Source organism: Cricetulus griseus, chromosome 6 (assembly GCF_003668045.3).
Source record: "Cricetulus griseus strain 17A/GY chromosome 6, alternate assembly CriGri-PICRH-1.0, whole genome shotgun sequence".
NCBI lineage: Eukaryota > Metazoa > Chordata > Mammalia > Rodentia > Cricetidae > Cricetulus > Cricetulus griseus.
Genome location: NC_048599.1, coordinates 30,217,685 through 30,234,216, shown reverse-complemented (window position 1 = coordinate 30,234,216; position 16,532 = coordinate 30,217,685). Strand labels below are relative to the sequence as shown.

Genomic DNA, 16,532 nt, shown 5'->3' with positions numbered 1-16,532 from the left:
CCTCCTCTCCTGCCTTCTGCTTTCAGATGAAGGGAGGGACAAGGTGGAGGAGTAGAGATGACACTGGCCAGATGCCCTAGTCAAAATTGGGATTTTAGCCCCATAGGGCCTCTCTCTTGTGGGCAGGGCCTTGTGGGATGGCATCATCATCTGCAGCTCTGTCACCTCTCCACCGATAAATGCATTCTCAGCTCCCGGTGCAGACACTGAAGACAGCCATGTTGTGGAAGGTATTCCTACTTGTGGGGCTTATTGTGCTGGGAATTCATGATTGCAGCTTCAAATTCGTAGAAATCAGCAAGAATGATAAGTATTTTGGCATTTCTGTGGAGTATGTTGTGTTCCACTTCAATGAAAACCAAGATGATAATTTTGCCTACAAGTTCCTGAGAGTCCGGAGAAGCCTGCATCAGGTAAACAGCCTGTGTGACACCTATATTCATTCCAGTACCTGGCAGGGCTGGGGGACTTTTGGGTTTGCAGTAAGTTGAAACCAAGTCTTTCATTTGGTAAATGTTAAAAGATACCCAATTTGGTGCTAGAAAACCTCAGAATTTGGGGCTTATTTTAAAGTGAGTGCAGTCTCTGAAAAAGCAAGCATTAGTGTCCCAATCTGAGTTCAGGATGAGGGCAATCAAATTAGGACTGAGGGAAGCCAGAACAGCAGAGAGACAGGAGATGAGATTCAGGCACAGTAATGAGAAGAAACCAATCCCCACACAGCAGACAGTTGGCAGCAAGTGTTGCAGGGTGACATTGCGGAGCTGGATGAGGTGGGCATTGCTCAGCAAGCTGTGGATGTATTCTGGGTTGCTGGTAACATTGATATCACTGCTGAGATGATGTTCAGGCAGGCAGTCATCTGTGAAGCCAGACAGGGATCCATTCTTTCGGACTGCTGGGTGAAGACACAACAGGCAAGTTGGCCCCAAATCCATGAATAAAATAGTAGTCCAGGCTGGCTGAGTGCAGTGACATAGGGTCCAGGGAGCTGAAGAAGGTAAGAAAGTGATGGCTCTGTGTGTGTGTGGGGGTACGTGTAGGTTGTCACAGATAGACCTCTGGAAGAGGATGAACCAAACGTACTCAGGAGACACGAGTCTCCTGGTGGGATGTACTATGCTCTATGAATTGTGTCTTGGGGAAGGAAATACTGAGATGTAGGTGTGCAGCAGGAGGGCATGGCAGTAAGGATGCCAAGCTGGGGGCACTAGGAATCCACTGGATGGCACTCCTCAAGCTTTTCATTGAAGGCTTGCTGAGTATAGTGGTCCACACTTCCACCAGACAAGAAGCTTCAGACCATGTTAGTTAGAGAGAATGTGCCCTGATCACCACAGACTGGGTGTTGAGGCAGATGTGGTATGTGCTGATCTGACTGAAAAGTGAGTGGTGCCAAGGAGGGATCCTAGGTTTTTTTCGGAGCTAAAGGGGCAGGAAGGCTATCTGTTTTGTTTGCCAACAGAACAGAACAGAACAGGAGAATTTGAGGAAGGAATGAAGCAATCAGAGTAGTCATGTCACATTGGTGTAGCTCTGAAGCCTCCTTGTGGGACTGCCACCAAAGAAGTTGACTATAAAGTTGGTAAAAACTGGATACACTTGGGTGGCATCAGCATCTGTCAATGGAAGTGTTCCCACTGAGGACAGTCTTCCTGCCTCTCCCTTTGGATGGAATCATGTGCCCGTCCCGAATCACAACCCCTACATGAAGATCTCTGAGCCAGGTGAAATTGCAGAAGGTCACAGGTTTGTGGCATAAATCTATAGTCATTGGTCTAGGAACCTCCCTCCTGCCCAGGGATACAATGACCTTCCTTTCCTGTCCTTTGATGATTCCACTTCTTAAGGTTGATTCCAGCCTTGGGCCCTAGGTCATAGTGCTCTCTTTACTAGAATTTGATCATCTCCTGCTGCTTCCAGGCAGGGGCTCCAGGCCCAACTCATTGTGTGTGGCATTTATGGAAGGTCTCGGTGTATGAGACAGTACCTATGTGCTGTTAGTGTGTGTCTGACACAAGTGTGTGAGTGTTGTTGATGTGAGCTGAGGCTTGTGTATAAAGGTGTTATTGATGGATTCTGGGCACAATTGTGATGTTGTGTGTCTTGATCAAGTGAGTTGTTGGTTTGTAGTGGGTATGAATGTTGCCTTGTGCTTGGTGTGAGTGCATATGGCTGCCATCTGTTTGGATTCCTGAACCCGTGAGTGATCTTTCCAGATAGTTCCCAGGTGTTCTGAATGAGATATGTGCTTCACCCTGGGAGGATTTCCTGGTTAGATTTTTTTTTCTCCTCCATGTTTGAGTATTTCTTGAGTTTTTAATCACTTCTGTTTAGGGAAGTACCTTGCATAGGATTTTGAGAATAATACGGGGATACTGGATAGCCACTTCTTTTAAGTACTTGCAAGATGAGTGCTCTGTGTGTTCAGCGCCTACATGAAAGCTACACCTTAAAGGGGCTGGTGTGTTTTCTGCTCTACCTGCTCACTGAAGGCTGTCTCACCACTGTCCTACTCTAGGCTAAGGAATCATTTATTCAGCAGGTACCTCTGATGCTGCTTGTGTGACTATTTGATCATTGTCATAGTGTCATGTGTGTGGCTGTACCATATCCACGTTCTTTGCTGTGGATTTGATTGTGTGAATATGTGGCACCCTGAATACTCCTCACCCTTTCAATAAGACTGGTAGGTATTTACCTGTGAAAAAGGGACTGAGAGGAGACCCAGTGCTTACCCTACTTGTGCTTAATAGATATATGGGAGCTCTGGGGACCAAAATTTCTTCTTTGACGATGCTAAGCACACACTTTCCAACTGAGATATATCCCTAGGTAAATGGACATACCTTTTGTGTAGAATTAAAAGAAAAATTTGAAAAAAAAACAGATTTAAAAGAGGCAGGCTGTGGAAGAGCATGCCTGTTAACCCTAGCACTTTTGAAGCTGAGGAACAGTAAGACTGAAAGTTGGATGTCATCTTGGGCCATACTGACCTTGTCTAAAAAGGCCAAATGACAGAACCAAAGAAAAAAAAACCTACAGCAAACAACCCCTCCCCCATAAAACAACAGAGAAACAAGATGGTATGTGTTATGTGCTATTTATTGCTTTATTTGAACTTTCACATTTTCTGCTTGCTTTTATAGTGAGTACTCTAATGGTTTTACAATTTCTTCTCGACAGAAAGGTGATTCGATATTTTTAATAGACCTGGAGATGGGCCGTACAGTTTGTGAGAAACATGACGAAGACATTGACAATTGCCCATTGCAGAAAGGCCAAGGAGAGAGAAAGGTTTGAGATGAAATTAATTCCTTCCATCAGCATACTTTTGGGGAAGAATGCAGAAGGGAACCATAGTAAACAGGTGGAACCTATCTTCCAGTGCTGTATCAGTCCTCTGCTCAGATTGACCAGCCACAGAAAACCTGCAGATTCCCCTGTGGCCTTCATCTGTGATGTAGACTTCTCTGTGGTTCAAGCTCTATGCCTTCAGAGACCTGTGAAGGTCCAAGAATGCTTTCCCTTTGGCCATTAGTCTTCCACTGTTCATTTATTTGGGCGGGGCAGGGGGATGAGAACTGTTTAGTTAGTCTGCTCACTCAGGCTTTCCCTTTAGGGTCTTAAAGATGATTCTTGTGACACCTTTGTCCTATAGCTGACATGTGATCCATGGGATCTTGGACCTTGTGGATGGTTATTCATCAGAGGGACTCTAGCAGGGTGTGGTCTCACCTTTCAACTAACAGCCTTCATGTAGCCTCATTTGGGTTGACTTTGTGTGGCTGTTCTGTTGGGAAGTTTCTAACAGATAATTTGTTTAGAATTCCCTAACTTCCAGGACCCTTGGGAAGGGGTAGAAATTCATCTGTCACCATATGTGTTAGGGAATCTCTGAGGACAGAATGCCTCAAGAAGGGTGATGGCCCTGGCCAGATGCTTTTTCAGGAGATTGTGGGCTCAGGTGGTGGAGATTTTGCAACTTATATCATTTCTCATGGTGGAGCTTTGAACTTTATGAGTCTTTCTCTAGATTAACGTGTTTTAACTCTCTTTTCCAAAACTTAATTTTGACAAATCAAGTCCCTACTATCTAGATAGCCTTGATGCATTGTGTTTTTTCTAATTTATGCTTTGTTATTTTTTTCCAGGCACGCTGCACTTATATTGTGGAGTCTGAAGCATGGATAACTGAGTTCACCATCTTGAACAGTACCTGTGTGCATACATAACTGGGGCAGGGGTCTCTGTGTACCTGCAGCCAAAGTTCCCTTTCATCTGAGGGTGACAGTAGTCTAAGGTCTATTTAGAACCAATGTAATTAAAGTCATATACAGAACATTATGGATGCCTCAAGAGTGTTTAAGGTTTTCTGTATTGTCTACTTGTCATGGATACCATTGTCAGTGATGAGCAATGGTGACTTTATTGTTATTATTATCACCCTATCTGCAGGTGCAGAGTGTTGAGTAGATTCTGTGAACTAGTTCATTGTTTATTTCAATGTTTCATTCATTAATTTTCTATAATTTCATGCTTGTATGTAATTCATTCGTTCATTCTATAATTTCTCCATATCCCACATTCATGTGCCCAGAAAGGAAGGTAGACATTCTTTTAGGGAGCGGCCACCTGCATTCCTTTCTGATTTCATCTCAGGGACCTGGATCTCAGTGGGTGACTCTTCGGCAGGATTTCAAAAGGGCCATGGTGTGTGTGTGTGTGTGTGTGTGTGTGTGTGTGTGTCTTGGGAACTGAAAATGACAGAGATTCTACCTTTGTGGAAATTGATAGCTGCTGACAAGAACTTTTCTTGTGACAGGCATGACAGTTAAAAAAACAAAACAAAACAAAACAGTATCTTAGTTTCAATGTTCTTACCTGCTACTGGAAGCCTGTGTTCCCACTCAGGTCCCATTTTGGCTTTTATAACTTTCATCACTATTGACTGCCTCAAGAGATGCATTGTGCTACTTCTAGGCTGGGTAACACTGAGTCTCCCTTCTTAGATTCTGGGAATGGCCTTGAAGAGACATGAGATTGGCAAGTGGGAGAGTAGGACATTACAGGGTAGGGAAGACAGTGGCAGTACTATGTGGAGGAATACTCAGAATGGGAAGTCTGTGTAATCTTTCCTCCTATACTTTGGGTCTGGAAACCTCAATTTCAGTGATCTATGGCGGAGTCAATTCTTTCCTGGTCTTCCCATTCCTGTGAGTTTGTCATAGTGAGCATGGACAGCATTTTTAGAAGCAGCTCTGACAGCTCCTTGAATATAGCACGACAGCTGGCTTTGGGCCTTCAGACATAAGTTTAGGATTTGTAACACCTCAACATCTGACATGCTTTTATTACGAAGTTGCATCTATGTGGCCACACTGCTGGATACTTATTATGGGAGCTCTCAAAGTTGAAGAGTGGAGTTCTTGTCCATGGACCCAATGTTGTTTCTGACCAGCATTGCTTCTAGGCAGGGACACCTTCACCAGAAACTCTTATTACACTTCAGGAAGGTTCCTGTCCTTCCTAGTTTTCATGATATGCCAATTGCTTTTTGCCTTGATACACACAAAATCCTCCTTGGTTCCTATTACATTTCCTTGAGAGATTAGAACAAACATCTGTCTCTATTACAGTAAAAAATTTGTAGATCTCAAGTCCCCACTACACAATACATTAGTTTATTGGTTTTTGTGGCTAAGGTTGGAAGATAGCTCTCTGAAGAAATCCAGCGTCTTACAAGCTCTGTTCATTTCAAGTGGTGTTTTGCTTGTGGTCCCTATTTGACTGATCCTAGCCCTCGCACTATGAAAAATGAGATCCTCTTGCAAACTTTTACTGAGTCCATGCTTGGAGCTCATTGCTAGGGCTACTACATGCTACATCTGTCACTCTTGTCTTCAATTGTATGGTAGCTTTATTTTAAATTTCAATTGGTGCTTTGAAACTATTTGCCACTGCAGCCATTCCTCTGGGTACATGCCAAAAGGAGATGAAATGACTATCTATTAAAGATTCTGTATTGCAGTGCTCATTGAAACATTACTCATAATAGCTAAATTGGAAATAACTGAAATGTCTGAATGAGTCAACAGACCAAGAAAATGTGGTACATATGCATCCTTTAATAAGGTCCACAAAGCAATACTATTTAGTCTTAGAAAGATTCTACCATTTGCCACAACATTAATAGACTGAAGGACCACCATGCTAAGCAAAAATAAAAGTGAGATAGCAGCTACTCCATTGTGGTATTTAAATGAGAATGGCTCCCACAGGCTCATATACTTGAATTCTTGGTTCACAGTTGGTGTAACTGTTTGGGAGGGATTAAGAAGTGTGATCTTTTTGGAGGATGTGTGTCACTGGGAATGGGCTTGTGGATTTAAAAATCCCATGTCATTCCTAGTTCCATGTATTCTCTCATTCTCTCTCTCTCTCTCTCTCTCTCTCTCTCTCTCTCTCTCTCTCCTTCCTGTTTGTGGATCACATGTTGTAAGCTCTCAGTTACTACTCCAGTGCCATGCCTGCTTTCTTGCTACCATGCTTTACTCCATGATCATGGATTCTATCCATCTGGAACCATGAGCCCCCAAATTAAATGCATCTTTTAATAAGGTGCCTTGGTCGTGGTTTTGCCACAACAATTACAAAAAGTAATGAAGACACACGTGTAGTAGGGGAAGGGACAGAAAATGGAGAGTTGTAAGTCAAAGATCCAAAGTGGTTCTGTAAGATGAACATATCCAGAGATCACTGATTCTGTGCCAAACATGAACACTGCAATAAATAACAGTGTGTTGTGTTCAGGATTTTTACTGAATGCCAAGCTCAGTGATTCTTAACCTGTGGGCCATGACTCCTTTTGCAAACCTCTGTCTCCAAAAGTATTTACATTATGATTTATAACAGTAGTAAAATTAGTTATGAAGCAGCAACAGAAATAATTTGTGGCTGGGATCCCCACAACATAAGGAACTGTATTAAAGGGTCACAATATTAGGAAGGTTGACACTGGTCTAGATGACAGTTTCTCACATCACAGAGGGAAATAGGTAAATTGTGTGTAGGGGTGATGGTTGCCAGACTTCCAAAAATTTTTGCTTCATGACTTGAATTGGCATCATTGAGACAAATATTGACAACATGGACGATTTTAGGGGTTTATTGTATTTTGTTAAGTTGCTTTCCAAAATAATTGTACCAGCTTACAATCTCAAAAGTATATTGAGAGTATATTTGATAATCTGATAAATTATTTAAATATGAATGAAACCAAAGAGTTAATTTTTTAAGCCAAGAAGACAGTTTAATATATGTCACAAAAGCTAGAAGCTACAAAGAAAGATGTAGATAAATTTGTCCACATAAAAATTTTAAGTTTTCTTTGGGGATGTGGCTGTTGGTAGGTTGCCTCTGTCCCAGTGGGTGGCCTCACATCAATTAATATGTGATGAGCATCAAATGGACTTAGGGGATTAATAGTGATGATAATAATGATATAAGATGGTATGATGTTGGGAGGAGATAGATTTATGGGTTCCAGGTGACTTGAAAGGATATAATGGAGGTGGATTGTGGTGATAGCTTGCTTGTACAAATAAAGCCTGTCTAGAGATCAGCGAATGGAGCTTGCCACTAGCTAACCATAGAGATCTGGAGGTCTGTACAGACAGACAGGAAGTAAGATGGCTTGGTGGAAATAGGAACTGAGATGTGTGATGGATAAGATCAAAATATATTGTATGCATAATTAGATATAAAAAAATAAATATTATTTTAAAAATCATAAGTTCAATGGAAAAGATTAACAAAAATAAAATACAAATAAATTTATAAGGTGGAAAGTATGTTGGACAGCAGACTTACTCTGTATATTTAAAAACAAACATTAATGTTTCTATTAATTCATCTATGGTTTTTGAAATTAATTTATAAAGGACAAAGATTACATTTAGGAAATGGCTTAAATGAATGAGACATTAGCAGCAGAAGCCATACTGTGAGAAACATGACTAGTCTTGGGAATAATACAAATGATATGGAAGAAATCAAGTTAATAATTGTTCTTATAGACAAGTGGGAAAGTATAATTAGGCTGGAGGTAAGAGGTTGAGGATTGTCACAAGTCATTATCTTCCTACTCAAACTGTGATCTGAAATGCAGAATACCAGGCCTGGCTCCTGATCCACAAATTAGTGTTTGCATTTGAACATGGTCTGCAGGACTTTGGGCTCATATTGACACCCCCAAAATAAGGTGCACTCTACCAGTTCTCAAAGTTGACAGCACATTGACACCACTGGGGAAATTTGAAACCTAGTTTTTTGACCCTACTTCCAGGCCCTCTGATTTTATTTGGGGTGCCAGGACTTACTTCCCTAATTGCTTCAATTCTTCTAGATTTACTAATTTATTATTTTATGTGTTTGAATGTCTTGAGTGAATGTATTTCTGTGCACCACATGTATGCCTGGTCAGAAGAGGGTATGGGATCCCTTGGGATTAGTGTTACAGTTGTGAGCCACCATGTGGTGTCTGGGAACTGAACCTGGGTTTTCAATAAGTGCTCTTAACTGCTGAGAGATCTCTAGATCTCTTTATATGCTCTTTATACAGAGTAAAATTTGAAAAACCAGGAACATACTCTTAGTGATTAGAGATCTGGCAATGAATACTAAATTTTTTATTTCTGTGCAGCTCTTGTAAACAATTCCCCATCTAGTTCTTTGTGTGATTTCTCAAAGATACCTAAGAAGCATTCAGTACAGGACTCTTAGACACAGTGGAGAAGGAGAAGCCACTAAGTTATCCAGTGGAAGAGAGCTTAAAAACAGTGTTTCACAAGCTGCCTGTACTGCATTGTCAAAAGACTATTAGTCTTTGCAGCCTGGGGTGAATACTCACTTTGCTGTTCCTCCAGGAATTTGCTAGCATGAATTTGGGACCTTCACAGAAAAGCAGGATCTACAGCCTGCCTCCTCCCTCTCAGGCCCAGGTCTGGTAGAACAGTGGAAGGAGAAGCTGTTGGCCCAAGCACATAGAGCTGAGGGGCCAGACATCTGATAGGCTGAGGTAGGCAAAGTAGGAACATGGATTCCCCACATGGAAGGTGCTTGCCTGGTATCTTCAGTACTCTGGCTGCTTGGAGCCAAAGGCTAGAGGATGAACAGATAAGGGATGCTGCTATGTGGCATGGTCACAAGTGTTATATTGCATCACAAAGCATGGCCTCTGTGTAGGGCCTGGGCCTCCAGGCTTTAGAGTGCTGCTTGGCCAGAACATAAGTGTGAACTGAGAGTGTCAGAGACCCAGAAGAACCACAAGCTGGAGTGGCCAGAGTGAGGAAGAATTCCAGCAGGACGAGCAGGTTGGACAGTCATAGAGGAGTAGGGCCAGAGAACATTGGGGACATAAGTTTTTATAGTTCTAGCTTACAGGATACAGCAGGTGGTGGCAGGCATGGGGCCATGTGAAAACATGCTAGAGTCTGCTGGAGGGGAAGCTTCTCTAGATGAATGGATTGTACTCAGGATGGAGGCAAGAGGCAAAGGCCAGTGGCAGAACCCCTTTAACTGGAGGTGCTATTGGCAGATTTTTTTAAGACAAGGAGACAGGTGGCTCACAAGGGTGTCCCAAAGAGCCATGTCTTGAATCTGGCTATACTGATGCTGAGAAGGTGGGTTTTTCTAAGATCCTTAAACTGAAAAATTTATCAGAAGTGAAATGGAGTCATTTTGTTGAAGCCTTAACCAGATCCATAAATGGAACAAAGCTGGAAGCTCTGATGGGGAGGTTGAACTTGTAACTGTGTGCCTGATAACAAAAACGGTTCTCAAAGATTCTGCTGGGACCATAATCTTACCCAAAAGCCATTCAGCCTTCCACAGAAGATACACTTGCAAGGACAGCTACCCACTATTGTGTATTTAACCTTGGACCGATGCTATCCTCATTACTGATTCTTGCAACTACAGCTTCATTTCCAAAGTCTGATAAAGTCCTTCTTTCTTATTTCAGTCACCATGAATATGCTCACTGCTTTTTGAGGAACACAGTTTTTCCATTGCAAGGCTCTGCCACTACCAAGTATATATAATAAGGATGTTTTGAATGTGTATGAGGGGGTGACATATGTATATGCATATTTTTTTTGTGTGTGTGTGTGTGTGTGTGTGTGTGTGTTACTTGTGCACCTGTGTGCTTATATGTGTGGTGGCAAGAGGTTGACATCAGATATTTTCTCAGTCATTGTCTGCCTTATGTATTAAGAGCTCAAGAATTTGGCTAGTTTAACTATCTTGATTTTCTGTCTGCCATGCCTCCAGGATGCTGGATTTATAAACAGGCCATGACACCCACCCTGCATCTATGTGGGTACTGGTAATCTGAGCCTTCATCTTCAAGCTTCCACTACAAGTGCTTTTACCTACTGAGGCATCTACCCAGCCCCACAATCAATATTAAAAACATTTAGTGTGTGTGTGTGTGTGTGTGTGTGTGTGTGTATCACATATGTCACAACATGCTCGTAGAAGTTAGAGGGTAACTTGTAGGAGTTGCTTCCACCACGTAGGTCCCAGGATTGAACTTAGGTTTTTATATTCAGCAGCAAGAGCCTTAAGCCTCTCGGCAATTCTCATGGCCCCACCAATAATCAGTCTTCAGAGAACCTTTCTGTGTGTTACTTAGTTTGACAGACCTACAGAGACATCTGTGGCTGCTCCATTGCAGCTCAAGCTCCAAGAGGACGTGGAGGACACAGCTCTTGTTGTGCCTTTTGACTGAGAGACCATGACAAAACACTTGTGGCTCTCCATGTTCACCCTCATTATTCCAGTGGCTCTGGCAGTTGGTGTGGATCAATCCAAGAATGAAGTGGTGTCAAGGTTCTTTGATTCCATCAATACCTCGAATGCCAATGTGAAGCAGTGTGTATGGTTTGCTATGAAAGAATACAACAAGGGAAGTGAGGACAAGTATGTCTTCCTCGTGGACAAGACACTGCATGCTAAGCTTCAGGTAAGAAAGTTCCATTCTAGCAGGTCATTTATTTACATATGGTGGCACAGGTGGAGGTCAGGTTGAGAGAGTAGACAAATGAGAATAAAAGTTATCAGCACAATCCTAATTGTGTGATTTATGCACATATTTGCAGTGACAAAAGCAATAAACTCACATGGCACTTCCCACAAATGCTGGGCTCAGGTTCTAGTCACTTACATTAGCCTATTAACTCTGAACTTCAAATCGAATGTTCTTGTGTTTATTGAGATTAGGAGGAAAAACAAAACACCAGGAATATTTTGCAACAATGCTGCCACAGACAAGTGCTCCACAAACCAGGGAATGTGGGCTTATACAGAGGGACATGTACCTGTATTGGGTTAATTGCTAGAGTGTCCTGGATTATTTAATTTTAAGTTTTAAATTGATTTTTAATTAAGTACATGCATGCATGTGTTTGGGGAGTGTGCAGTTGCCTATGATGGATAGAAGAGGACATTGGAAACCCTGAATCTGGAGTTATGGCAGTTGTGAATCACACAGGATTCTGGGAAATGAAATTAGGTCCTCTACAAGAGCACTATGTGCTTTGAGCTGCTGATCTATGTGTGTTAATGTTTTAACTCAATGTGCGTTTAGTAGAAGTGACAACATTCTGATTTTAACATAAGGGTGTGTCCCTTTTCACAGAGTCATGCACTGCCCAGTTCTAAGGAACATTGTTTGTATGAAATCCAATGGGCACAGTGCTTCCTGGAGTTCCCAATACAGCAGTTCTTATTGTTCTCTTTAGTATAAGCTTCACCTCCACACCCATCCCCATTGTTGCAATTCAGGAATTGAAAATTGAAACCTCAGTTGGTTGGTGGTATGATTGAATTGGAGAGATTTTCAACAGCGATGTCACTGTTATCAGAACTCATACCACCCCCCCCCATGTTTCAGGAAACATGTCATAAACATTCTATTTCTAGGATATGATGTTGATGATGTAGTATTAGTTATTGATTGGTCATACTCCACAATTCCTCTTTTACAGCCTCTGGTTCTCTTGTGCTCATGTAGCATGTGTAGTTACTAGCAGTAAATTTCTCATAAGCCATTTTTTGTCTTAGTTCCTGTAAGGGGAATGGTGAAACGGACAGCATTCTTTCAACCATAGGGAGCCAGAAGTCCAACTGAAAAGAAAACCACTCACCTAGGAATTAGAAGTTATATTTTATGTTGTGGTGCAGCATGGGGGAGCAGAATGTCAGGGGAAGTCTTCATTAGACAATGTTTTCCACATGTAGAATGAGTAAATGTCCTACAAAACAGACCAAATGTACTAATAAAATGAGGTTCTGGGTGGTATCCAGGTCTCAGTCAGTGATCAACTCTTCTAGATGATGCCAGTACATATCAATGGCAAGAACTGTCACTTTCTCAGGAATGACCTTGTTGCCAGAGCAGAAGTTAAAGGTGTGGGGAGGCTGTTGAGGGGTGCATGCATTTCCTTGGAAGCAGAGCATGTTGGTAGGATTTAAGAGCAGGTGTTATATTTTGGAGGCCATCCCAGGCATCACTGGAAAGGTGGAAGGGAAAAGAGACATGACAGTCAAAGGTGGCTGACCCAGGGTGAGACTGATAGAGTTGGTCTTGTGACCCTGGGAAGACATACAGAGTACACTCAAGCTGGGCCATCCTCTGGGTGGTTTGCCTATCTACCAGCCCACTCTGCCCATGGTTTAGAACTGGCCTAGGAGCTCTTGGTTTCTGCTAGAAGCAAAAAGTCTCAGGCAAGAATCAGAGGGACTGGCACTAGGTTTGGGAACAATACTGATAGCATCTGTTACAAGACGACAGCAGGAAGGATCAGGGATGCGAGGGTGGGAAAGTGCAGCCAGGCATTTTAATTCCTTCTGTAAGGCTGCCAGCATGGCACCATGCCATGTTTGGCCTTAAGGGAGGGCTAAGATTTTCAGTGTGTTGTAGGAAAACACAAATATTTAGGTTAGGGAGCACTTAAGACTCTTGTGATCAAATTTGAGTTTCAAGGTTGTCCTTTTTTTTGCTGTTAGTGTTGTGGTTGGTGATATTGCATTGGGTGGTTGAACCAAGCATCTTCATGATGACCTACCCATGCCTTCTGTTACTGTGCTATGTCCCTAGTTCCCAAATTTGAATTTAAAAAATAGCATCCTGGTTAACTTATTTATAGAAAGAGCTTGTGGGGATACAGTCAGGATGTTCACATGACAACATGGTCGAGTCTCCTGGTGTATATTCTCCTTTCTTTGTGGCCTCAAGCAGAAAGGCCTCACCTTTCCTGGCTGGCTTACTGAGATGGTAGATTGGTGAGCCTGATGGGCCTATGACATGATCCCCATGCTTCGAGTCTTCCTTTAGAAACCTGGATAAACTGCTAGATACATACTGAATCTTTCTGTGCCTTCTGTGTACTTGAAAATATAAAGGAAGTGACAGCCTTACTCTGGAGGACCAAAGATTCACTGAATTCTCCCTCTGTAGAGACTTTAAAATTAAAGCCTAGCAGAGCCAGCATGATGAAAGTCTACAAAAACCATTGCAGATTGAGAGGCTCTTACCTAAAATGCTGGGGACAGGATGCATTTCAAGTCATTTTGGATTCTTTAATATTTGAATACACATAAGGGGATAATTTAGAGATAGGTTCTAAATCTAAAGACAAAATTCCTTATGTCCCATGTACATATCCTTAAGGTAATTACATGTTTATTGTTTTACAATCTCATATATGCATCTATCTATCTATCTATCTATCTATCTATAACTTTGATCATATCCCTCATTATCAATTATCATTTTTAGCCCTTTCCAATACCCATCCTATTCTTCATCTCTGTTTGGTTTTTGAGTCTTACTTTAATAAACATAGGTGCGGAGTTACTTACTGAAGCAAAGGCAACTTAACAGAAGCTACACCACGGGAATATAATTTTCCTCTTTCAGCAGCCATTAACTGCCCCTAGCTCTCCAGGGAGGGGTGGGGCCTCATAAGCTTCCCCTTTTCACTATGGAATGATGACGGACTTAGTCTTGTGTTGGTTTTCTACCGCTGTGGGTTCAAGAGCATAATAGCTGGGTCACATCCAGAAGACAATACCTCATAGCTCCCCTCTTTATCCCCTGGCACTCACAGTCTTTCTGTGCTTTCTTCTACAATGTTCCCTAAGCTTCTGCAGGAGTGATGTAGATGTCCTGTTTAGGGCTGATCACTGAAGAACCATTTATTCTCAGAACTTTGACCAGTATGGGTCTCTGTAAACAGAAGCACCTCTGGCCCAGGTGGTGAGCCATGTTAATCTATGGGCATAAAATAAAAATTTAGAGGGTGTGCTTGTGTCTTGACTGTGACCTGTGGCATAAGGTCAGGTGCATAATTTTCTACTCATGGCATCATGTTGATGCTCTAAAAGTTTCATATTTTAGAGTATTTCTGATTTCAGGTTTCTGGATGAGGATTGCATAAATAGGACAACCTATTCCACAGTATTCTCAGCTTTCTCTAAGTCCATCACTAACTTCAAAATCCAGTGTATAGCTCTGCTGGTGATGATGATCTGTGACCAGCTTCATCCCTCTAACACAGGCCAGAGTCAGTTTTGCTAATGATTAGAGCACTGCAAAAATCAAATTCAACCTTACCAAGGTCTGTACATAGCAAAGCATTTGGGAGTTATACCAAAACATTTTTAATTAAAATTGCATCACTGTTCATTGACAGATCACAGACCGAATGGAATACCACATTGATGTTCAGATCTCCCGAAGCAATTGCAAAAAGCCTTTAAACAATACTGAAAACTGTGTCACTCAAAAAAACTCCAAACTGGAAAAGGTGAGTGATGAATGAGCCATCTATGACAACCCTAAGTGACTTCTAGGGTTATCAACTCCCATATAGGGTTATCAAGACTGCTAGGTAGTTGGAAAATCTTAGGGTGCCCAGACTCTAGGAGGTCTGGAGTGCTTATTTGGAGTCCCATATGGTCTGCTTTGCTGTCCCCAGAGTAGAAGATGCAGGGTATCATCAAGGCCACTCCCACTCCAAGGCTTCCATCAACTCTGGACTTTTGAGGCAGGAGAAACTATTGACATGGTCGCTGAAAGTCTGTCATTTTGGACTGAGACTAGATTGCCTGGATGGTTAGGTGAATCATTCATGCCTGTGGAGGCACAAAGGAAGTCTGTTGGTGCACCCATCTAAATTTACAGATTACAGGGACAAGTCACCTGCAGCAGGCCTATTCCAGGTATTGGAGATTAGACAATATCTAGACCAGACAGCTTTCAAGCATAGCCCATCTCAGACTTGGGTTACCTTGTAGATGAGGAAGCTATAGTATTCATTTTCCCATTATTATTTGTGTATCAGCTGAGAACTTCTTAGAGAGCTTTTGGCTTATAGCTTCCTGGGCTTTTAGTTGATAAGAGCTGGGTTTAAGCAAGGGCTTCTATGAAGGATAGGGAGTAGCCTATGCCATGATTTGCTGGGTTAAGAGGTTTTTGGCCAAAGCCTGTGCTGCTTGATCTCCAAGTCAGTGGGGAACCCGAGACTATTCATTTCCCAGTGAAGCTGAGGTTGGTGAAGGGCCTGGTTCTGTAGAGGTATTTTCTTTCCTTTCTTTACACGGATGGTTCTCCAAGATGAAAAGACACCAGCATCACATGAGGCTCCACCTGAAGATGGTTGGGTCTCACCTGTAGTTTTTGATTCAGTAGGATTTTCATTCTGAGAAAGTTCCCAGGGGCCATTTTGAGAGTCTCAACTGTATATACCAAACAAATTTGCCAGGAAAATGAAAAGAGTGGGTCCTATTGTGTTTGACTTAAGTTGTCTCTGCACACTCAATTTAAAAAAGGGATATCATCTCCAGGCGATAGTAGGTACTCACTAGGACAATCATGTCAGCCTTGAGTGTGTCCTAATGTCACATCATATATCTGATTTGTCATTCACTGTTGTTTGGCAGATTGTGGTTTTAGGTTTATATTTTCTGCTGGGCACCTGGGAGTTTTAGGAGAGTTGGTGACCTGTATTCTAGGATATTTCTAGGCTGATGCCTAACAGCAGGGTAGTTCTCCCTTTGACATACTACTGATGTTCATTGTTGCTGTCTTTTTCAGAAAGAAAATTGCAGCTTTTTGGTTGGAGCACTTCCCTGGAATGGCGAGTTCATCCTGTTGAGCAAAGAATGTAAAGATATCTAAGGGTGTCTTGGTGCATCCCTCCCACTTCTGGGTCTGCCTTTCTCCATGATAAAAGACCAACATCCTTCCAGGCTGTCACCAACACTTCCTTCATGTGTGCCTCCCTTTCTTTTTTATTTGTTTCACAATGTTAGGAAGGGGTGAAATATGAACTCTGCCCTGGTACCCAAGATGGACCTTCACCTGTAGTCAGCTTGAGGCTCCACCAGAGTGTGGGCTACTTTTGTTCCCAATTGCCAATTGAAGGAGAAATACATTGTGATTGGATAATAATCCCTTAAAAAGA

At 42.2% G+C, this 16,532-nt stretch overlaps 2 protein-coding genes across 2 annotated transcripts; both read left to right on the top strand.

Annotated features, from left to right (window-relative positions):
- Positions 1-218: 218 nt before the first annotated feature.
- On the top strand, positions 219-4,235 carry LOC100772051 (cystatin-12). The gene is made up of 3 exons (XM_027420965.2): positions 219-413; positions 3,187-3,297; positions 4,155-4,235. Exons 1-3 carry the CDS (start codon positions 219-221, stop codon positions 4,233-4,235), a joined length of 387 nt encoding a protein of 128 aa, XP_027276766.2.
- Positions 4,236-10,798: 6,563 nt separating this feature from the next.
- On the top strand, positions 10,799-16,246 carry LOC100767168 (cystatin-8-like). Its single transcript, XM_027420964.1, has 3 exons — positions 10,799-11,026; positions 14,760-14,873; positions 16,163-16,246. Exons 1-3 carry the CDS (start codon positions 10,799-10,801, stop codon positions 16,244-16,246), a joined length of 426 nt encoding a protein of 141 aa, XP_027276765.1.
- The last annotated feature ends 286 nt before the right edge of the window (positions 16,247-16,532 follow it).